Genomic DNA, 25,000 nt, shown 5'->3' on the forward strand with positions numbered 1-25,000 from the left:
TGTGTGTGTGTGTGTGTGTGTGTGTGTGTGTGTGTCTGTGTGTGTGTGTCTGTCTGTGTGTGTGTGTCTGTGTCTGTGTCTGTGTCTGTGTCTGTGTGTGTGTGTGTTAGTGTGTGTGTGTGTGTGTGTGTGTGTGTGTGTGTGTGTGTGTGTGTGTGTGTGTGTGTGTGTGTGTGTTACCTGCTGGTTGTAACCCGTCTCTGTTCAGTAATGATGCGTGTGATATTCTGTTGATCTCTGGTGGTGAAGGACAGCTGTAACTGGAACGGTAGTCTGGCTCTACGCATGAAACCTGTACAAGAAACACACACACACACACACACACACACACACACACACACACACACACACACACACACACACACACACACACACTGGGAGTCACTATGGGGTACTGTCTGTGTGTGTGTTTGAGAGTGTGTGGGATTGTGCATGTCAAATCATATTTTATTGGTCACATACACATGGTTAGCAGATGTTATTGGTCACATACACATGGTTAGCAGATGTTATTGGTCACATACACATGGTTAGCAGATGTTATTGGTCACATACACATGGTTAGCAGATGTTATTGGTCACATACACATGGTTAGCAGATGTTATTGGTCACATACACATGGTTAGCAGATGTTATTGGTCACATACACATGGTTAGCAGATGTTATTGGTCACATACACATGGTTAGCAGATGTTATTGGTCACATACACATGGTTAGCAGATGTTATTGGTCACATACACATGGTTAGCAGATGTTATTGGTCACATACACATGGTCAGCAGATGTTATTGGTCACATACACATGGTTAGCAGATGTTATTGGTCACATACACATGGTTAGCAGATGTTATTGGTCACATACACATGGTTAGCAGATGTTAATGTGAGTGTAGTGAAATGCTTGTGCTTCTAGTTCTGACCGTGCAGTAATATCTAACAAGTCATCTAACAATTCCCCAACAACGACCTAATACACACAAATCTAAATGGGTGAATGAGAATATGTACACAAAAATATATGGATGAGCGATGGCCGAGCGACAATAGATGGTATAAAATACAGTATATACATGTGGTATGAGTAATGTAAGATATGTAAATATTATTAAAGTGGCATTTTTTTAAAGTGACATTGTTTAAAGTGAGTAGTGATCCATTTATTAAAGTGGCCAGTGACTGGGTCTCCATGTAAGTCTTTACTGAAGACTCATCTCTTCAGTGGGTCATATGATTGAGTGTAGTCTGGCCCAGGAGTGGGAAGGTGAACGGAAAGGCTCTGGAGCAACGAACCGCCCTTGCTGTCTCTGCCTGGTCGGTTCCCCTCTTTCCACTGGCATTCTCTGCCTCTAACCCTATTACAGGGTCACTGGCTTACTGGTGCTCTTTCATGCCGTCCCTAGGAGGGGTGCGTCACTTGAGTGGGTTGAGTCTCTGACGTGGTCTTCCTGTCTGGGTTGGCACCCCCCCCCTTGGGCTGTGCCGTGGCGGAGGTCTTTGTGGGCTATACTCAGCCTTGTCTCAGGATGGTATGTTGGTGGATGAAGATATCCCTCTAGTGGTGTGGGGGCTGTGCTTTGGCAAAGTGGGTGGGGTTATATCCTTCCTGTTTGGCCCTGTGCGGGGGTATCATCGGATGGGGCCACAGTGTCTCCTGACCCCTCCTGTCTCAGCCTCCAGTATTTATGCTGCAGTAGTTTACGTGTCGGGGGGCTAGGGTCAGTTTGTTATATCTGGAGTACTTCTCCTGTCCTATCCGGTGTCCTGTGTGAATTTAAGTATGCTCTCTCTAATTCTCTCTTTCTCTCTTTATTTCTCTCTCTCGGAGGACCTGACCCCTAGGACCATGCCTCAGGACTACCTGGCATGGTGACTCCTTGCTGTCCCCAGTCCACCTGGCCGTGCTGCTGCTCCAGTTTCAACTGTTCTGCCTGTGATTATTATTATTTGACCATGCTGGTCATTTATGAACATTTGAACATCTTGACCATGTTCTGTTATAATCTCCACCCGGCACAGCCAGAAGAGGACTGGCCACCCCACATAGCCTAGTTCCTCTCTAGGTTTCTTCCTAGGTTTTGGCCTTTCTAGTGAGTTTTTCCTAGCCACCGTGCTTCTACACCTGCATTGCTTGCTGTTTGGGGTTTTAGGCTGGGTTTCTGTACAGCACTTTGAGATATCAGCTGATGTACGAAGGGCTATATAAATACATTTGATTTGATGTAGACATCAGCCTCTCTGAGTTAGTTATTGCTGTTTAGCAGTCTGATGGCCTTGAGATAGAAGCTGTTTTTCAGTCTCTCGGTCCCAGCTTTGATGCACCTGTACTGACCTCGCCTTCTGGATGACAGCGGGGTGAACAGGCAGTGGCTCGGGTGGTTGTTGTCCTTGATGATCTTTATGGCCTTCCTGTGACATCGGGTGCTGTAGGTGTCATGGAGGGCAGGTAGTTTGCCCCCAGTGATGCGTTGTGCAGACCGCACCACCCTCTGGAAAGTCTTGCGGTTGACGGGGTGCAGTTTCCGTGCAGTTTCCGACAGGATGCTCTCGATTGTGCATCTGTAAAAGTTTGTCAGGGTATTGGGTGTCAAGCCACATTTCTTCAGCCTCCTGAGGTTGAAGTGGTGCTGCTGAGCCTTCTTCACCACGCTGTCTGTGTGGGTGGACCATTTCAATTTGTCAGTGATGTGTACGCCAAGAAACTTAAAACTTTCCACCTTCTCCACTGCTGTCCCGTCGATGTGGATGGGGGGAGGGGGAGGGGGTGTTCCCTCTGCTGCTTCCTGAAGTCCACGATAATCTCCTTTGTTTTGATGACGTTGAGTGTGAGGTTTTTTTCCTGACACCACACTCCGAGGGCCCTCAACTCTTCCCTGTAGGCCGTCTCGTTTTTGTTGGTAATCAAGCCCACTACTGTTGTGTGCATGTTTGTGCATGCATCTATGCATGTGTGTGTGTGTGTGTGTGTGTGTGTGTGTGTGTGTGTGTGTGTGTGTGTGTGTGTGTGTGTGTGTGTGTGTGTGTGTGTGTGTGTGTGTGTGTGTGTGTCACTCACTCTCTACGCTGTCAGGCTTGCAGGCGAACTGAAAGGTGATTTCTACTGCTTCTGTTACGTTCCCTATCTCCCTTACTAGACGGTGGCTACACTCCTCCTCGTAGGGGAAATACCTGGTGGACAGACAGAGAGAAGTCACGTGTTTTCATGACTGACTGTAGAGACTTGAATAAATAAAATAAAAAACAGATATTGAAATCAAAGATGTGTGTGTCACACTTGACCCAAAATGGTGTCATACTCACACGCCATCAGCTGCTAGTAGCGTTGCCATGACACCCGTTGCTAGGATGTTGTCGGCCAGAGCTGACTGGATCTCTGTTGCTACGGTACCGATGCTTACTGTATTCACCTGAACAGTTGACAGAGGATGTGAATTTACATACTGTTTTACCCACTTTATATGCATATACTGTATTCTAGTCCAGGCTCATCCTATATAACTACTACTGTACACACCTTTTCTATTCATATACAGTCCATAATATCTATACACACAAAAATATATTTAATCAATTTTAGAATAAGGCTGTAATGTAACAAACTATGGAAAAAGTCAAGGGGTCTGAATACTTTCCGAATGCACTGTATAACTAACTAACTTATACTCACTGGATAACTAACTAACTAACTAACTAACTTATACTCACTGTATAACTAACTAACTTATACTCACTGTATAACTAACTAACTTATACTCACTGTATAACTAACTAACTTATACTCACTGTATAACTAACTAATGAACTAACTAACTAACTAACTAACTAACTAACTTATACTCACTGTATAACTAACAAACTTATACTCACTGTATAACTAACTAACTAACTAACTAACTAACTAACTAACTTATACTCACTGTATAACTAACTAACTAACTAACTAACTAACTTATACTCACTGTATAACTAACTAACTAACTAACTAACTAACTAACTAACTAACTTATACTCACTGTATAACTAACTAACTTATACTCACTGTATAACTAACTAACTTATACTCACTGTATAACTAACTAACTAACTAACTAACTAACTTATACTCACTGTATAACTAACTAACTTATACTCACTGTATAACTAACTAACTTATACTCACTGTATAACTAACTAACTTATACTCACTGTATAACTAACTAACTTATACTCACTGTATAACTAACTAACTTATACTCACTGTATAACTAACTAACTTATACTCACTGTATAACTAACTAACTAACTAACTAACTAACTTATACTCACTGTATAACTAACTAACTAACTAACTAACTAACTTATACTCACTGTATAACTAACTAACTAACTAACTAACTAACTAACTAACTTATACTCACTGTATAACTAACTAACTTATACTCACTGTATAACTAACTAACTTATACTCACTGTATAACTAACTAACTAACTAACTAACTTATACTCACTGTATAACTAACTAACTAACTAACTAACTAACTTATACTCACTGTATAACTAACTAACTTATACTCACTGTATAACTAACTAACTTATACTCACTGTATAACTAACTAACTTATACTCACTGTATAACTAACTAACTTATACTCACTGTATAACTAACTAACTAACTAACTAACTAACTTATACTCACTGTATAACTAACTAACTTATACTCACTGTATGTATAACTAACTAACTAACTAACTAACTAACTAACTAACTAACTTATACTGACTGTATAACTAACTAACTTATACTCACTGTATAACTAACTAACTAACTAACTTATACTCACTGTATAACTAACTAACTAACTAACTAACTAACTAACTAACTTATACTCACTGTATAACTAACTAACTTATACTCACTGTATAACTAACTAACTAACTAACTTATACTCACTGTATAACTAACTAACTTATACTCACTGTATAACTAACTAACTGGCCAAAACATACAGTGCCTTGCGAAAGTATTTGGCCCCCTTGAACTTTGCGACCTTTTGCCACATTTCAGGCTTCAAACATAAAGATATAAAACTGTATTTTTTTGTGAAGAATCAACAACAAGTGGGACACAATCATGAAGTGAAACGACATTTATTGGATATTTCAAACTTTTCTAACAAATCAAAAACTGAAAAATTGGGCGTGCAAAATTATTCAGCCCCCTTAAGTTAATACTTTGTAGCGCCACCTTTTGCTGCGATTACAGCTGTAAGTCGCTTGGGGTATGTCTCTATCAGTTTTGCACATCGAGAGACTGACATTTTTTCCCATTCCTCCTTGCAAAACAGCTCGAGCTCAGTGAGGTTGGATGGAGAGCATTTGTGAACAGCAGTTTTCAGTTCTTTCCACAGATTCTCGATTGGATTCAGGTCTGGACTTTGACTTGGCCATTCTAACACCTGGATATGTTTATTATTGAACCATTCCATTGTAGATTTTGCTTTATGTTTTGGATCATTGTCTTGTTGGAAGACAAATCTCCGTCCCAGTCTCAGGTCTTTTGCAGACTCCATCAGGTTTTCTTCCAGAATGGTCCTGTATTTGGCTCCATCCATCTTCCCATCAATTTTAACCATCTTCCCTGTCCCTGCTGAAGAAAAGCAGGCCCAAACCATGATGCTGCCACCACCATGTTTGACAGTGGGGATGGTGTGTTCAGCTGTGTTGCTTTTACGCCAAACATAACGTTTTGCATTGTTGCCAAAAAGTTCAATTTTGGTTTCATCTGACCAGAGCACCACATGTTTGGTGTGTCTCCCAGGTGGCTTGTGGCAAACTTTAACCAACACTTTTTATGGATAACTTTAAGAAATGGCTTTCTTCTTGCCACTCTTCCATAAAGGCCAGATTTGTGCAATATACGACTGATTGTTGTCCTATGGACAGAGTCTCCCACCTCAGCTGTAGATCTCTGCAGTTCATCCAGAGTGATCATGGGCCTCTTGGCTGCATCTCTGATCAGTCTTCTCCTTGTATGAGCTGAAAGTTTAGAGGGACGGCCAGGTCTTGGTAGATTTGCAGTGGTCTGATACTCCTTCCATTTCAATATTATCGCTTGCACAGTGCTCCTTGGGATGTTTAAAGCTTGGGAAATCTTTTTGTATCCAAATCCGGCTTTAAACTTCTTCACAACAGTATCTCGGACCTGCCTGGTGTGTTCCTTGTTCTTCATGATGCTCTCTGTGCTTTTGACAGACCTCTGAGACTATCACAGTGCAGGTGCATTTATACGGAGACTTGATTACACACAGGTGGATTGTATTTATCATCATTAGTCATTTAGGTCAACATTGGATCATTCAGAGATCCTCACTGAACTTCTGGAGAGAGTTTGCTGCACTGAAAGTAAAGGGGCTGAATAATTTTGCACGCCCAATTTTTCAGTTTTGATTTGTTAAAAAAGTTTGAAATATCCAATAAATGTTGTTCCACTTCATGATTGTGTCCCATTTGTTGTTGATTCTTCACAAAAAAATACAGTTTTATATCTTTATGTTTGAAGCCTGAAATGTGGCAAAAGGTCGCAAAGTTCAAGGGGGCCGAATACTTTCGCAAGGCACTGTAGAAACAGAAAACATAGAAATAAAGAAACTAGAATGCCCATCCTAGTCACACCATGGCCTAACCAAAATAGAGAATAAAAGCCTCTCTATGGCCAGGGCGTGACACATACAGTGAAGGAAAAAGTATTTGATCCCCTGCTGATTTGGTACGTTTGACCACTGACAAAGAAATGATCAGTCTATAATTTTAATGGTAGGTTTATTTGTACGGTGAGAGACAGAATAACAACAAAAAAATCCTGAAAAACGCATGTCAAAAATGTTATAAATTGATTTGCATTTTAATGAGGGAAATAAGTATTTGACCCCCTCTCAATCAGAAAGATTTCTGGCTCCCAGGTGTCTTTTATACAGGTAACGAGCTGAGATTAGGAGCACACTCTTAAAGGGAATGCTCCTAATCTCAGCTTGTTACCTGTATAAAAGACACCTGTCCACAGAAGTAATCAATCAATCAGATTCCAAACTCTCCACCATGGCCAAGACCAAGAAAACAATTGGTAACACACTATGCCGTGAAGGACTGAAATCCTGCAGCGCCCACAAGGTCCCCCTGCTCAAGAAAGCACATATACATGCCCGTCTGAAGTTTGCCAATGAACATCTGAATGATTCAGAGGACAACTGGGTGAAAGTGTTGTGGTCAGATGAGACCAAAATGGAGCTCTTTGGCATCAACTCAACTCGCCGTGTTTGGAGGAGGAGGAGGAATGCTGCCTATGACCCCAAGAACACCATCCCCACCGTCAAACATGGAGGTGGAAACATTATGCTTTGGGGGTGTTATTCTGCTAAGGGGACAGGACAACTTCACCACATCAAAGGGACGATGGACGGGGCCATGTACCGTCATATATTGGGTGAGAACCTCCTTCCCTCAGCCAGGGCATTGAAAATGGGTCGTGGATAGGTATTCCAGCATGACAATGACCCAAAACACACGGCCAAGGCAACAAAGGAGTGGCTCAAGAAGAAGCACATTAAGGTCCTGGAGTGGCCTAGCCAGTCTCTAGACCTTAATCCCATAGAAAATCTGTGGAGGGAGCTGAAAGTTCGAGTTGCCAAACGTCAGCCTCGAAACCTTAATGACTTGGAGAAGATCTGCAAAGAGGAGTGGGACAAAATCCCTCCTGAGATGTGTGCAAACCTGGTGGCCAACTACAAGAAACGTCTGACCTTTTTTGCCAACAAGGGTTTTGCCACCAAGTACTAAGTTATGTTTTGCAGAGGGGTCAAATACTTATTTCCCTCTTTAAAATGCAAATCAATTTATAACATTTTTGACAAGCGTTTTTCTGTATTTTTTTGTTATTCTGTCTCTCACTGTTCAAATAAACCTACGATTAAAATTACAGACTGATCATTTTTTTGTCAGTGGGCAAACGTACAAAATCAGCAGGGGATCAAATACTTTTTCCCCCTCACTGTACATGTATATATATATACAGTGCCTTGCGAAAGTATTCGGCCCCCTTGAACTTTGCGACCTTTTGCCACATTTCAGGCTTCAAACATAAAGATATAAAACTGTATTTTTTTGTGAAGAATCAACAACAAGTGGGACACAATCATGAAGTGGAACGACATTTATTGGATATTTCAAACTTTTTTAACAAATCAAAAACTGAAAAATTGGGCGTGCAAAATTATTCAGCCCCCTTAAGTTAATACTTTGTAGCGCCACCTTTTGCTGCGATTACAGCTGTAAGTCGCTTGGGGTATGTCTCTATCAGTTTTGCACATCGAGAGACTGACATTTTTTCCCATTCCTCCTTGCAAAACAGCTCGAGCTCAGTGAGGTTGGATGGAGAGCATTTGTGAACAGCAGTTTTCAGTTCTTTCCACAGATTCTCGATTGGATTCAGGTCTGGACTTTGACTTGGCCATTCTAACACCTGGATATGTTTATTTTTGAACCATTCCATTGTAGATTTTGCTTTATGTTTTGGATCATTGTCTTGTTGGAAGACAAATCTCCGTCCCAGTCTCAGGTCTTTTGCAGACTCCATCAGGTTTTCTTCCAGAATGGTCCTGTATTTGGCTCCATCCATCTTCCCATCAATTTTAACCATCTTCCCTGTCCCTGCTGAAGAAAAGCAGGCCCAAACCATGATGCTGCCACCACCATGTTTGACAGTGGGGATGGTGTGTTCAGCTGTGTTGCTTTTACGCCAAACATAACGTTTTGCATTGTTGCCAAAAAGTTCAATTTTGGTTTCATCTGACCAGAGCACCTTCTTCCACATGTTTGGTGTGTCTCCCAGGTGGCTTGTGGCAAACTTTAAACAACACTTTTTATGGATATCTTTAAGAAATGGCTTTCTTCTTGCCACTCTTCCATAAAGGCCAGATTTATGATTGTTGTCCTATGGACAGAGACTCCCACCTCAGCTGTAGATCTCTGCAGTTCATCCAGAGTGATCATGGGCCTCTTGGCTGCATCTCTGATCAGTCTTCTCCTTGTATGAGCTGAAAGTTTAGAGGGACGGCCAGGTCTTGGTAGATTTGCAGTGGTCTGATACTCCTTCCATTTCAATATTGTCACTTGCACAGTGCTCCTTGGGATGTTTAAAGCTTGGGAAATCTTTTTGTATCCAAATCCGGCTTTAAACTTCTTCACAACAGTATCTCGGACTTGCCTGGTGTGTTCCTTGTTCTTCATGATGCTCTCTGCTTTTTTAACGGACCTCTGAGACTATCACAGTGCAGGTGCATTTATACGGAGACTTGATTACACACAGGTGGATTGTATTTATCATCATTAGTCATTTAGGTCAACATTGGATCATTCAGAGATCCTCACTGAACTTCTGGAGAGAGTTTGCTGCACTGAAAGTAAAGGGGCTGAATAATTTTGCACGCCCAAATTTTCAGTTTTTGATTTGTTAAAAAAGTTAGAAATATCCAATAAATGTCCTTCCACTTCATGATTGTGTCCCACTTGTTGTTGATTCTTCACAAAAAAATACAGTTTTATATCTTTATGTTTGAAGCCTGAAATGTGGCAAAAGGTCGCAAAGTTCAAGGGGGCCGAATACTTTCGCAAGGCACTGTATATTCTGGACTGACATGGAGGAGGAAGAGGGGGAGGAGGAGGAGAAGGAAAGGGTGAGAGGTAGAGAAATGTTTCCCATGGCAATAAAGCCCCTTGAATTTAATTTAATTGAATTGAAAGGGTGGGAAAGGACTGGTGAGAAGAGGGGGAGTGGAAGAGAGATGCAGAAGAGATGGCGTGTGCAGAGGGAAAGAAGAGAAAGAGAGAGAGAGAGAGAGAGAGAGAGAGAGAGAGAGAGAGAGAGCGAGAGAGAGTCGAATGAACTTTCACATACTAAACCAATCATCCAATGAGAAAGACTAGAGACAGAGAAGACCGAGGTGTTCTAGAACACTGTTGAAGTAACAAACAAACAAGGAAGGAAGCACATCTCTCATCACCTCAATGGCTAAACTCACACACTCACACTCCTGGCATTCCTGGCATGTGCTGCCACAGAGGCTGCCAAAACTCTACCTTCATGTTTCTGTTTTTGATTCCTTAGGCTGATGCTATCCGAGACATTTACACAGGCGTGTGTGTGTGTGTGTGTGTGTGTGTGTGTGTGTGTGTGTGTGTGTGTGTGTGTGTGTGTGTGTGTGTGTGTGTGTGTGTGTGTGTGTCCATGACTGGGCAGATCTGTTGTGTGTGAGTGAGTCTCACCCTGCCTCCAGTCTGGTCTGCCAGTAGTCCCACCTCAGCCAACCTGCAGTCTGTTCCCTCAAATGTCATCACCGACACTATCACACTGCAGAAACAGGTAAACAATCAGTCAGTCAATCAGGCAGTCAGTCAGTAAATTAGTCAGTCAGTCAGTAAATTAGTCAGTCAATCAGGCAGTCAGTCAATCAGTCAGTCAGTCAGTCAGTCAATCAATCAGTCAGCCAATCAGTCAGTCAGTCAGTCAATCATTCAGTCAGTAAATTAGTCAGTCAATCAGTAAATTAGTCAGTCAATCAGTCAGTCAGTCAATCAGTCAGTCAGTCAGTCAATCAGTCAGTCAATCAATCAGTCAGTCAGTCAGTCAGTCAATCAATCAGTCAGCCAATCAGTCAGTCAGTCAGCCAATCAGTCAGTCAGTCCTGTAATTCTAAACATTTATTCCATGACTTATGATGTGTTCAAATGCTATCTGGGGGGGTCCCCAAAACTCGTGCCCCCCCCGCTTTTGGGCGTGGATGTTTGGGGGTGCATTGTATTGTATTTAGGGGTACATGGGTTTCGGTGGTATATAGAGGGTACGGGGAGGTATTTCGGGGGTACACTAACCCGCTGTTAGCTGCCTCGTGGGCTAGCTGTCTGTAGAAGTAAGGTGACTGGGGGGAGGAGAAAGGGGCGGGACTCTCCTCCATTAGACCCAATCCGATGTTAGCTCGCCCGTCTGTACACAGGATCACCTAGAGGTCAACCAATCACAGAACACAGAAAGATTATAAATGGTCGCAACAATAACATAGGAGTTGTCAAACAGACAGAAATGGGACATGCTGTCAGAATGTCAACCAGGCATCGGATTGGCTGTGAGACAGGAAGTGAACTGGTATTGGATGGAATGCTCAGCTCTGACCTTTGACCCCACATATCGAGACGCCATAGCAACGGAGACCAAGGCAGCAGGACCCAGCGCTGTAGCTCCATGCTCCCTCAGCCTGGAGAGGGAGATACAGTTTTAATAAGACAGGCAGCCAGTCAGCTAGCCAGTCAAACAGTCAACCAGACAGTCAGCTAGCCAGTCAAACAGTCAACCAGACAGTCAGCTAGCCAGTCAAACAGTCAACCAGACAGTCAGCTAGCCAGTCAAACAGTCAACCAGACAGTCATACAGCCAGTCAAACAGTCAACCAGACAGTCAGCTAGCCAGTCAAACAGTCAACCAGCCAGTCAGATAGCCAGTCAAACAGTCAACCAGCCAGTCAGCTAGCCAGTCAAACAGTCAACCAGACAGTCAAACAGTCAACCAGCCAGTCAGCTAGCCAGTCAAACAGTCATTCAGCCAGTCAAACAGTCAACCAGGCAGTCAGCTAGCCAGTCAAACAGTCAACCAGACAGTCAGCTAGCCAGTCAAACAGTCAACCAGACAGTCAAACAGTCAGCTAGCCAGTCAAACAGTCAACCAGACAGTCAGCTAGCCAGTCAAACAGTCAACCAGACAGTCATACAGCCAGTTAGACAGTCTGACAGACAGTCAGCTAGCCAGTCAAACAGTCAACCAGACGGTCAGCTAGCCAGTCAAACAGTCAACCAGACAGTCAGTTAGCCAGTCAAACAGTCAACCAGCCAGTCAGCTAGCCAGTCAAACAGTCAACCAGACAGTCAGCTAGCCAGTCAAACAGTCAACCAGACAGTCAGCTAGCCAGTCAAACAGTCAACCAGACAGTCAGACAGTCAACCAGACAGTCACACAGCCAGTCATACAGCCAGACAGAGACAGACAGGCAGCCAGTCAGCTAGCCAGACAAACAGTCAACCAGACAGTTATACAGCCAGTCAGACAGTCAATCAGACAGTTATACAGCCAGACAGAGACAGACAGACAGACAGACAGAGACAGCCAGCCAGCCAGTCAGTCAGTCAGTCAACCAGTCAGGCAGAGAGCCAGACAAGCACACAGCCAGCCAGCCAAGCACACAGCCAGCCAGCCAGTCAGACAGTCAATCAGACAAACAGACAGACAGACAGACAGACAGACAGACAGACAGACAGACAGACAACCAACCAGGCAGAGAGCCAGACAAGCACACAGCCAGGCAGCCAAGCACACAGCCAGACAGACAGTCAGACAGTCAATCAGACAGACAGTCAGTCAGACAGACAGACAGACAACCAGTAAGGCAGCCAGCCAGACAAATAGACAGACAGTCAGACAGTCAACCAGACAGACAGACTCACTCTTTGACTCTCAGTGAGAGGTGTTGGTAGCTCTCAGCTATACAGTGTGGAGTGTTGTACTGTTTACCCTGTTGTCTCAGGTAGTCAGAATCAACTAGAGCCCAGTCCCTCAGAGAGACTGGTACACCTGAACCATCACCATACACTACTACCTACAGAGGGAGAGAGGGAGGGGATGGGGAGGGAGTGTTATTGATAGCCCAGTCCCTCAGAGAGACTGGTGAACCTGAACCATCACCATACACTACTACCTACAGAGGGAGAGAGGGAGGGGATGGGGAGGGAGTGTTATTGATAGCCCAGTCCCTCAGAGAGACTGGTGAACCTGAACCATCACCATACACTACTACCTACAGAGGGAGAGAGGGAGGGGATGGGGAGGGAGTGTTATTGATAGCCCAGTCCCTCAGAGAGACTGGTGAACCTGAACCATCACCATACACTACTACCTACAGAGGGAGAGAGGGAGGGGATGGGGAGGGAGTGTTATTGATAGCCCAGTCCCTCAGAGAGACTGGTACACCTGAACCATCACCATACACTACTACCTACAGAGGGAGAGAGGGAGGGGATGGGGAGGGAGTGTTATTGATAGCCCAGTCCCTCAGAGAGACTGGTACACCTGAACCATCACCATACACTACTACCTACAGAGGGAGAGAGGGAGGGGATGGGGAGGGAGTGTTATTGATAGCCCAGTCCCTCAGAGAGACTGGTACACCTGAACCATCACCATACACTACTACCTACAGAGGGAGAGAGGGAGGGGATTGGGAGGGAGTGTTATTGATAGCCCAGTCCCTCAGAGAGACTGGTGAACCTGAACCATCACCATACACTACTGCCTACAGAGGGAGAGAGGGAGGGGATGGGGAGGGAGTGTTATTGATAGCCCAGTCCCTCAGAGAGACTGGTACACCTGAACCATCACCATACACTACTACCTACAGAGGGAGAGAGGGAGGGGATGGGGAGGGAGTGTTATTGATAGCCCAGTCCCTCAGAGAGACTGGTACACCTGAACCATCACCATACACTACTACCTACAGAGGGAGAGAGGGAGGGGATGGGGAGGGAGTGTTATTGATAGCCCAGTCCCTCAGAGAGACTGGTACACCTGAACCATCACCATACACTACTACCTACAGAGGGAGAGAGGGAGGGGATGGGGAGGGAGTGTTATTGATAGCCCAGTCCCTCAGAGAGACTGGTGAACCTGAACCATCACCATACACTACTACCTACAGAGGGAGAGAGGGAGGGGATGGGGAGGGAGTGTTATTGATAGCCCAGTCCCTCAGAGAGACTGGTGAACCTGAACCATCACCATACACTACTACCTACAGAGGGAGAGAGGGAGGGGATGGGGAGGGAGTGTTATTGATAGCCCAGTCCCTCAGAGAGACTGGTGAACCTGAACCATCACCATACACTACTACCTACAGAGGGAGAGAGGGAGGGGATGGGGAGGGAGTGTTATTGATAGCCCAGTCCCTCAGAGAGACTGGTGAACCTGAACCATCACCATACAGAGAGAGATAATTATCATACCAATAAAGAAAATATGCCACAGGTGTACAGGTAGACAGGTAGACAGGTAGACAGGTAGGCAGGTAGACAGGTAGACAGGTAGACAGGTAGGCAGGTAGACAGGTAGACAGGTAGGCAGGTAGACAGGTAGGCAGGTAGACAGGTAGGCAGGTAGGCAGGTAGACAGGTAGACAGGTAGGCAGGTAGACAGGTAGGCAGGTAGGCAGGTAGACAGGTAGACAGGTAGGCAGGTAGACAGGTAGGCAGGTAGGCAGGTAGGCAGGTAGACAGGTAGGCAGGTAGACAGGTAGGCAGGTAGACAGGTAGGCAGGTAGACAGGTAGACAGGTAGGCAGGTAGACAGGTAGACAGGTAGACAGGTAGGCAGGTAGACAGGTAGGCAGGTAGACAGGTAGGCAGGTAGGCAGGTTAGTAAGTAGATAGGTAGGCAGGTAGACAGGTAGACAGGTAGGCAGGTAGACAGGTAGGCAGGTAGGCAGGTTAGTAAGTAGATAGGTAGGCAGGTAGACAGGTAGACAGGTAGGCAGGTAGACAGGTAGGCAGGTAGGCAGGTAGACAGATAGACAGGTAGACAGGTAGACCGTTAGGCAGGTTAGTAGGTAGGCAGGTAGACAGGTAGAAAGGTAGGCAGGTAGACAGGTAGGCAGGTAGGCAAGTTAGTAGGTAGATAGGTAGACAGGTAGACCGGTAGGCAGGTAGACAGGTAGACAGGTAGACCAGTAGGCAGGTAGACAGGTAGACTGGTAGGCAGGTAGACAGGTAGACAGGTAGACCGGTAGGCAGGTAGGCAGGTAGGCAGGTAGGCTATACTATAGAGAGCATGACTTAGCCACAGAGGATCATTAGCTTGTATGTTTTTTAAATGCTTTGGATCCTTTTGTTAAATCACAAGTGCGTAGGACAATATAATTTCCTCCTCCAGGCTAGATGGATGTCATAGTGTAGACTACTATACGCTGCCTTGCAAAATGATTCCAGAACCCTTGTATTTAAAAAAAAAAAATGTTAATGTTATTGTGTTACAATGCGGTTTTAAAATAGATTTAATTCTCAAAGTGGAAGAAAAATTATATATATATTTATTTTAAGACTACAAAAATTAATTGCTAAAATATAGTCGTTGCATAAGTATTCAGACCCTTAGTTTAGGCAAGCCTAAATTAGTTCAGGAGTAGAATTTGGATTAAGAAATCCCATAATAAGTGACATGTTCTCACTGTGTGAAATGATAGGGGCAGACATTATTTTTTTAATGACTACCCCTTCCTCTGTCCCCCATACATACAACATCTGGAAGGTCCCTCAGTCAAGTATTGAATTTCAAACACAGATTCAACGACAAAGACCAGGGAGCTTTCGAAAGCCTCATAAAGAAGGGCAATGATTGGTCGACGGGTAACAATAGCAAATCAGACATTTAATATCTATTTAAGCATGGTCAAGATCATAATTATGCTGTGGATGATGCATTAAACCACCCAGACACATCGAAGATACAGTTTTCCTCTGAACTGAGCTGAAACTGCTCAGGTGCTTGAAGAATTTTGAAAAGAATAATGGGGAAACATTTCACAATCCAGGTGTACAAAGCCTCACAGCTGTAATCGCTCTTAGAGACTTACCCAGAAAGCCTCACAGCTGTAATCGCTCTTAGAGACTTACCCAGAAAGCCTCACAGCTGTAATCGCTCTTAGAGACTTACCCAGAAAGCCTCACAGCTGTAATCGCTCTTAGAGACTTACCCAGAAAGCCTCACAGCTGTAATCGCTCTTAGAGACTTACCCAGAAAGCCTCACAGCTGTAATCGCTCTTAGAGACTTACCCAGAAAGCCTCACAGCTGTAATCGCTCTTAGAGACTTACCCAGAAAGCCTCACAGCTGTAATGGCTCTTAGAGACTTACCCAGAAAGCCTCACAGCTGTAATGGCTCTTAGAGACTTACCCAGAAAGCCTCACAGCTGTAATCGCTCTTAGAGACTTACCCAGAAAGCCTCACAGCTGTAATCGCTCTTAGAGACTTACCCAGAAAGCCTCACAGCTGTAATCGCTCTTAGAGACTTACCCAGAAAGCCTCACAGCTGTAATCGCTCTTAGAGACTAACCCAGAAAGCCTCACAGCTGTAATCGCTCTTAGAGACTTACCCAGAAAGCCTCACAGCTGTAATCGCTCTTAGAGACTTACCCAGAAAGACTCACAGCTGTAATCGCTCTTAGAGACTTACCCAGAAAGCCTCACAGCTGTAATCGCTCTTAGAGACTTACCCAGAAAGACTCAAAGCTGTAATCGCTCTTAGAGACTTACCCAGAAAGCCTCACAGCTGTAATCGCTCTTAGAGACTTACCCAGAAAGCCTCACAGCTGTAATCGCTCTTAGAGACTTACCCAGAAAGCCTCACAGCTGTAATCGCTCTTAGAGACTTACCCAGAAAGCCTCACAGCTGTAATCGCTCTTAGAGACTTACCCAGAAAGCCTCACAGCTGTAATCGCTCTTAGAGACTTACCCAGAAAGCCTCACAGCTGTAATCGCTCTTAGAGACTTACCCAGAAAGCCTCACAGCTGTAATCGCTCTTAGAGACTTACCCAGAAAGCCTCACAGCTGTAATCGCTCTTAGAGACTTACCCAGAAAGCCTCACAGCTGTAATCGCTCTTAGAGACTTACCCAGAAAGCCTCACAGCTGTAATCGCTCTTAGAGACTTACCCAGAAAGCCTCACAGCTGTAATCGCTCTTAGAGACTTACCCAGAAAGCCTCACAGCTGTAATCGCTCTTAGAGACTTACCCAGAAAGCCTCACAGCTGTAATCGCTCTTAGAGACTTACCCAGAAAGCCTCACAGCTGTAATCGCTCTTAGAGACTTACCCAGAAAGCCTCACAGCTGTAATGGCTCTTAGAGACTTACCCAGAAAGCCTCACAGCTGTAATCGCTCTTAGAGACTTACCCAGAAAGCCTCACAGCTGTAATCACTCTTAGAGACTTACCCAGAAAGCCTCACAGCTGTAATCGCTCTTAGAGACTTACCCAGAAAGCCTCACAGCTGTAATCGCTCTTAGAGACTAACCCAGAAAGCCTCACAGCTGTAATCGCTCTTAGAGACTTACCCAGAAAGCCTCACAGCTGTAATCGCTCTTAGAGACTTACCCAGAAAGACTCACAGCTGTAATCGCTCTTAGAGACTTACCCAGAAAGCCTCACAGCTGTAATCGCTCTTAGAGACTTACCCAGAAAGACTCAAAGCTGTAATCGCTCTTAGAGACTTACCCAGAAAGCCTCACAGCTGTAATCGCTCTTAGAGACTTACCCAGAAAGCCTCACAGCTGTAATCGCTCTTAGAGACTTACCCAGAAAGCCTCACAGCTGTAATCGCTCTTAGAGACTTACCCAGAAAGCCTCACAGCTGTAATCGCTCTTAGAGACTTACCCAGAAAGCCTCACAGCTGTAATCGCTCTTAGAGACTTACCCAGAAAGCCTCACAGCTGTAATCGCTCTTAGAGACTTACCCAGAAAGCCTCACAGCTGTAATCGCTCTTAGAGACTTACCCAGAAAGCCGCACAGCTGTAATCGCTCTTAGAGACTTACCCAGAAAGCCTCACAGCTGTAATCGCTCTTAGAGACTTACCCAGAAAGCCTCACAGCTGTAATCGCTCTTAGAGACTTACCCAGAAAGCCTCACAGCTGTAATCGCTCTTAGAGACTTACCCAGAAAGCCTCACAGCTGTAATCGCTCTTAGAGACTTACCCAGAAAGCCTCACAGCTGTAATGGCTCTTAGAGACTTACCCAGAAAGCCTCACAGCTGTAATCGCTCTTAGAGACTTACCCAGAAAGCCTCACAGCTGTAATCGCTCTTAGAGACTTACCCAGAAAGCCTCACAGCTGTAATCGCTCTTAGAGACTTACCCAGAAAGCCTCACAGCTGTAATCGCTCTTAGAGACTTACCCAGAAAGCCTCACAGCTGTAATCGCTCTTAGAGACTTACCCAGAAAGCCTCACAGCTGTAATCGCTCTTAGAGACTTACCCAGAAAGCCTCACAGCTGTAATCGCTCTTAGAGACTTATCCAGAAAGCCTCACAGCTGTAATGGCTCTTAGAGACTTACCCAGAAAGCCTCACAGCTGTAATCGCTCTTAGAGACTTACCCAGAAAGCCTCACAGCTGTAATCGCTCTTAGAGACTTACCCAGAAAGCCTCACAGCTGTAATCGCTCTTAGAGACTTACCCAGAAAGCCTCACAGCTGTAATCGCTCTTAGAGACTTACCCAGAAAGCCTCACAGCTGTAATCGCTCTTAGAGACTTACCCAGAAAGCCTCACAGCTGTAATCGCTCTTAGAGACTTACCCAGAAAGCCTCACAGCTGTAATCGCTCTTAGAGACTTACCCAGAAAGCCTCACAGCTGTAATCGCTCTTAGAGACTTACCCAGAAAGCCTCACAGCTGTAATGGCTCTTAGAGACTTACCCAGAAAGCCTCACAGCTGTAATCGCTCTTAGAGACTTACCCAGAAAGCCTCACAGCTGTAATCGCTCTTAGAGACTTACCCAGAAAGCCTCACAGCTGTAATCGCTCTTAGAGACTTACCCAGAAAGCCTCACAGCTGTAATCGCTCTTAGAGACTTACCCAGAAAGACTCACAGCTGTAATCGCTCTTAGAGACTTACCCAGAAAGCCTCACAGCTGTAATCGCTCTTAGAGACTTACCCAGAAAGCCTCACAGCTGTAATCGCTCTTAGAGACTTACCCAGAAAGCCTCACAGCTGTAATCGCTCTTAGAGACTTACCCAGAAAGCCTCACAGCTGTAATCGCTCTTAGAGACTTACCCAGAAAGCCTCACAGCTGTAATCGCTCTTAGAGACTTACCCAGAAAGCCTCACAGCTGTAATCGCTCTTAGAGACTTACCCAGAAAGCCTCACAGCTGTAATCGCTCTTAGAGACTTACCCAGAAAGCCTCAAAGCTGTAATCGCTCTTAGAGACTTACCCAGAAAGACTCACAGCTGTAATCACTCTTAGAGACTTACCCAGAAAGACTCACAGCTGTAATCACTCTTAGAGACTTACCCAGAAAGCCTCACAGCTGTAATCGCTCTTAGAGACTTACCCAGAAAGCCTCACAGCTGTAATCGCTCTTAGAGACTTACCCAGAAAGCCTCACAGCTGTAATCGCTCTTAGAGATTTACCCAGAAAGCCTCACAGCTGTAATCGCTCTTAGAGATTTACCCAGAAAGCCTCACAGCTGTAATCGCTCTTAGAGACTTACCCAGAAAGCCTCACAGCTGTAATCGCTCTTAGAGACTTACCCAGAAAGCCTCACAGCTGTAATCGCTCTTAGAGACTTACCCAGAAAGCCTCACAGCTGTAATCGCTGCCAATGCTGCTTCTAGCATGTATTGCCTCAGGAAGCTGAATACTTATGCAACTACTATATTTTAGTTATTGCGTTTTTATTCATCAAAAACAATATATCTAATAGTATTTGACATTACATGGTTATTTTGGGCCCCATCAAAATTGTATTACACAAAATGACAATTAAACAAATGTTTATCCCACTTTGTAACACAACAATATGTGAAGAAATCCAAGGGGTCTGAATACGTTGGCAAGGCCAAGGGGTCTGAATACGTTGGCAAGGCCAAGGGGTCTGAATACGTTGGCAAGGCCAAGGGGTCTGAATACGTTGGCAAGGCCAAGGTGTCTGAATACGTTGGCAAGGCCAAGGGGTCTGAATACGTTGCAAGGCCAAGGGGTCTGAATACGTTGGCAAGGCCAAGGGGTCTGAATACGTTGGCAAGGCCAAGGGGTCTGAATACGTTGCAAGGCCAAGGGGTCTGAATACGTTGCAAGGCCAAGGGGTCTGAATACGTTGCAAGGCCAAGGGGTCTGAATACGTTGGCAAGGCCAAGGGGTCTGAATACGTTGCAAGGCCAAGGGGTCTGAATACGTTGGCAAGGCCAAGGGGTCTGAATACGTTGGCAAGGCCAAGGGGTCTGAATACGTTGGCAAGGCCAAGGGGTCTGAATACGTTGGCAAGGCCAAGTGGTCTGAATACGTTGGCAAGGCCAAGGGGTCTGAATACGTTGGCAAGGCCAAGGGGTCTGAATACTTTTGCAAGGCCAAGGGGTCTGAATACGTTGGCAAGGCTCTGTAAGTGTCCCCCCTTTTCGTATCCCTACATTAGATGAATGTATTCAAGATGAGGCCATTTATATTTGCTCTCAGTTTGTTTTTATAACCATTAAAGATTCTGCTAATTATGTCTCCAGTCATGCGTGGTGGTGTTGAATTGCAATGAAATAATTTATTATAAAATAAAAATAAATTGGGTGGGGGAAAAAATAGCTTCTCGAAAACTTGAAACTCAACGCACCTTTATATACATTAAAAGGGAAGAGCCACCAATTAATCATTGTTGACACTATCGATCAAACACACACCCCTGCACGCATGCACACAACACACATGTACACATGCAACACAAGCACTCACCACTATCTATCATTCTTTAGTTCTTGATACAATCATCTCAAAAATCAACAGACGGTAAGTTTCTCAACATTGTTCTGTACACGGTTGTTCCATGCAATCAAAGGACTCTTGTCATAACTTAAAATACACCACTACGGTTCACTAAATCTGTGTCATACACAACCGGGTACCAGTAGTTTTCCCAGGCTGAGGCAATGTGACACGATCATACTTTGAACCCCGCCCTGTGCTACTGGGTCCTGGACTTCCTGACGGGCCGCCCCCAGGTGGTGAAGGTAGGCAACAACACCTCCACTACGCTGACCCTCAACACAGAGGCCCCACAAGGATTCACCTATGACTGTGTGGCCACGCACTCCTCCAACTCAATCATCAGGTTTGCAGACGACACAGCAGTGGTGGGCCTGATTAAAAATTCTAAATAATGGTTTCAAAAATGTATAATTTATTTTATTTCACCTTTATTTAACCAGGTTGGCTAGTTGAGAACAAGTTCTCATTTAGAACTGCGACCTGGCCAAGATAAAGCAAAGCAGTTTGACACAGAGTTACACATGGAATATTTTTTTAACCTTTATTTAACCAGGCAAGTCAGTTAAGAACAAATTCTTATTTTCAATGACAGCCTAGGAACAGTGGGTTAACTGACTGTTCAGGGGCAGAACAACAGATTTGTACCTTGTCAGGTCGGGGGTTTGAACTCGCAACCTTCCGGTTTCTAGTCCAACGCTCTAACCACTGGGCTACCCTGGAGCTACCCGGGAGCCTTCTACCCTCCACTAAACAAGCGTACAGTCAATAACACAATAGGAAAAAAACAAAGTCTATATACAGTGATATATGTATATATATATATATATATATATATATATATATATATATACAGTCCTGTCAAAACAGGACCAGTTTCCCTCCCTCCCTCCCTCTAAATTCTCTCCCAAAAATCAATCAGTACCTGGTCATTGAAGGTAACCATGGCGACTCTGCGGTGAGGTGAGGTCTGCAGTAGAGAGGACAGCGCCCTCTGGAGGGCATCCTGAATACTCTACACAGAGAGAGAGAGAGAGAGAGAGCATTGGCATACACTACGTTGCCAAAAGTATGTGGACACCTGTTCGTCAAACATCGAATTCCAAAATCAGGGGCCTTAATATGGAGTTGGTCCCCCTTTGCTGCTATAACGGCCTCCACTTTTCTGGGAAGACTTTCCACTAGATGTTGGAACATTGCTGCTATAACAGCCTCCACTCTTCTGGGGAAGACTTTCCACTAGATGTTGGAACATTTCTGCTATAACAGCCTCCACTCTTCTGGGAAGGCTTTCCACTAGATGTTGGAACATTGCTGCTATAACAGCCTCCATTCTTCTGGGGAAGACTTTCCACTAGATGTTGGAACATTTCTGCTATAACAGCCTCCACTCTTCTGGGAAGACTTTCCACTAGATGTTGGAACATTGCTGCTATAACATCCTCCACTCTTCTGGGAAGGCTTTCCACTAGATGTTGGAACATTGCTGCTATAACAGCCTCCACTCTTCTGGGAAGACTTTCCACTAGATGTTGGAACATTGCTGCTATAACAGCCTCCACTCTTCTGGGAAGGCTTTCCACTAGATGTTGGAACATTGCTGCTATAACAGCCTCCATTCTTCTGGGAAGGCTTTCCACTAGATGTTGGAACAAGTGCATTAGTGAGGTCAGGTACTGATGTTGGGGCGATTAGGCCTGACTCGCAGTCGGCGTTCCAATTCATCCCGAAGGTGTTTGATGGGGTTGAGGTCAAGGCTCTATACTGGCCAGTCAAGCTCTTCCACACCGATCTTATTAACAAACCATTTCTGTATGGACCTCACATTGTGCACGAGGGGCATTGTCATGCTGAAACAGGAAGGGGCCTTCCCCAAATCCACTAATTTTAAGATGTGTCCACATACTTTTGTATACATTGCAAGTCAAAAGTTCTAGAACACCTTGTAGAAAAATGTCTAGAACACCTTGGAGAAAAAGTTCTAGAACACCTTGTATAAAAAGTTCTAGAACACCTTGTAGAAAAAGTTCTAGAACACCTTGGAGAAAAATGTCTAGAACACCTTGGAGAAAAAGTTCTAGAACACCTTGTAGAAAAAGTTCTAGAACACCTTGTAGAAAAAGTTCTAGAACACAAACACGAAATAACACATATGGAATCATGTAGTAACCAAAAAAGTGTTAAACAAATCAAAAAATATTCTATGTTTGAGATTCGCATTCTCTCAACCAGCTTTATGAGGTAGTCACCTGGGATGCATTTAAATTAATAGGTGTGCCTTATTAAAAGTTAATTTGTGGAATTTCTCTCCTTCTTAATGCGTTTGAGCCAATCAGTTATGTTGTGACAAGGTAGGGTGGTTTACAGAAGATAGCCGCATTCCACATTTCTAGACTGCATTCCATCTGAAGTGATGGAACAAGATGGCCGCCCTGTTGCTCCCAGACAACTTTGCAGTCTTTTGTTTATTTTAGTGTTATTTTTTTACATAATTTGATCAGAAGGTTTCTAGTATTATTTCCTATGACCAACAGACACTTCTGGATATCAGATTGAAGATTAATCATTACAAATTCAACTTGGATCTGGATTACCCAAAGCCATTAATTCATCACGGGAGCCTTTTTTCCCAAAAAGACACTGCAGTAGAAGGCAAAGGGGAAGGCGAACTGGTGTTCTACCCTCCACTTCCTACTAGATTAGTCTCTGGACAAAAAACTTTGCGAGATTAGAGCGTGGATTTCCTACCAGAGCGATATGAGATTCACAACCTAATCTGCTTCACAGAGACTCATCTGACAGGGGAGGTACGTGATCAGGCTGTACAGCCTGCAGGGTTTTCCATACATTGCATGGAGAGGGGAAAAAGGCGTAGGAGTATGTTTCGTGAACAGCAACTCATAGTGTGATTGTAGGAATGTACAAACCCTTAAGAGTTTCAGTCCTAATGACCTGAAATACCTCACGTTCAAATGACGACCCCATTATCGCCCGAGAGAATTCACTGCTGTGTACACCCCCCCCCCCCCCCCCCCAAGCTGACACCACGCTGGCACTCAATGAATCACACGGGACTTTAAACAATTTGGAAACAGCATATCCCGAGGCTGCATTCATTGTATAAGGACATTTAAGGAAAGTTCTCCTGAAATTCCAAAAAACACATCACTTGCCCCCACTTGCAGGAAAAAGACATTATACTATTGTTTTTTTCTCCATTCTGAGACGGATACAAAGCTCCTCTTAAAGTTCCTTGGCGTACACATCACTGAGGACCTGAAATGGACTGAATGAAGGCACAACAGCATCTCTACAACCACAGGAGGCTGAAGAAATTCGGCATTGGCCCCTTAGACCCTCACAAACTTTTACAAATGTACCATTGAGATCATTCTGTTGTGCATCACCGCCTGGTACGACAACTGCACCACCCTCAACCGCAGGGCTCTTCAGAGGGTGGTGCGGTCAGCCCAACGCATTACTGAAGGCACGCTGCCTGCCCTCCAGGACATTAACCAAGAAGATCATAAGGACAGAAGCCACGGACTCTTCACTCGGCTACCGACAGACTAAGACAGTACAGGTGCATCACAGCTAAGACCGAGAGACTAAAAACACAGCTTCTATCACCATCAGACTGTTGAACAGCTTCTATTACCACCAGACAGTTGAACAGCTTCTATCACCATCAGACTGTTGAACAGCTTCTATCACCATCAGACTGTTGAACAGCTTCTATTACCATCAGACTGATGAACAGCTTCTATCACCATCAGACTGTTGAACAGCTTCTATCACCATCAGACTGTTGAACAGCTTCTATCACCATCAGACTGTTGAACAGCTTCTATCACCATCAGACTGTTGAACAGCTTCTATCACCATCAGACTGTTGAACAGCTTCTATTACCATCAGACTGTTGAACAGCTTCTATCACCATCAGACTGTTGAACAGCTTCTATCACCATCAGACTGTTGAACAGCTTCTATCACCAGACCATCAGACTGTTGAACAGCTTCTATCACCATCAGACTGTTGGACAGCTTCTATCACCATCAGACTGTTAAACAGCTTCTATCACCATCAGACTGTTGAACAGCTTCTATCACCATCAGACTGTTGAACAGCTTCTATCACCATCAGACTGTTAAACAGCTTCTATTACCATCAGACTGTTAAACAGCTTCTATCACCATCAGACTGTTAAACAGCTTCTATCACCATCAGACTGTTGAACAGCTTCTATCACCATCAGACTGTTGAACAGCTTCTATTACCATCAGACTGTTGAACAGCTTCTATCTCCATCAGACTGTTAAACAGCTTCTATTACCATCAGACTGTTGGACAGCTTCTATTACCATCAGACTGTTGGACAGCTTCTATTACCAGACCATCAGACTGTT

General features: G+C 44.5%; 1 protein-coding gene across 1 annotated transcript in view; it reads right to left on the reverse strand.

Annotated features, from left to right (window-relative positions):
* The window catches only part of LOC139415814 (circularly permutated Ras protein 1), a 45,562-nt gene that overhangs the window by 2,233 nt on the left and 18,329 nt on the right, over positions 1-25,000 (reverse strand). Inside the window, exons 8-15 of the mRNA XM_071163929.1 lie at positions 21,518-21,607; positions 12,522-12,673; positions 11,200-11,281; positions 10,902-11,029; positions 10,296-10,380; positions 3,301-3,407; positions 3,056-3,168; positions 181-292 (exon numbers count right to left, since the gene is read on the reverse strand). Coding sequence (XP_071020030.1) covers positions 181-292; positions 3,056-3,168; positions 3,301-3,407; positions 10,296-10,380; positions 10,902-11,029; positions 11,200-11,281; positions 12,522-12,673; positions 21,518-21,607 — 869 coding nt within the window. The remainder of the gene's footprint in view (positions 1-180; positions 293-3,055; positions 3,169-3,300; positions 3,408-10,295; positions 10,381-10,901; positions 11,030-11,199; positions 11,282-12,521; positions 12,674-21,517; positions 21,608-25,000) is intronic.

The sequence above is a fragment of the Oncorhynchus clarkii genome, chromosome 9 (assembly GCF_045791955.1).
Source record: "Oncorhynchus clarkii lewisi isolate Uvic-CL-2024 chromosome 9, UVic_Ocla_1.0, whole genome shotgun sequence".
NCBI classification, from domain to species: Eukaryota; Metazoa; Chordata; class Actinopteri; order Salmoniformes; family Salmonidae; genus Oncorhynchus; species Oncorhynchus clarkii.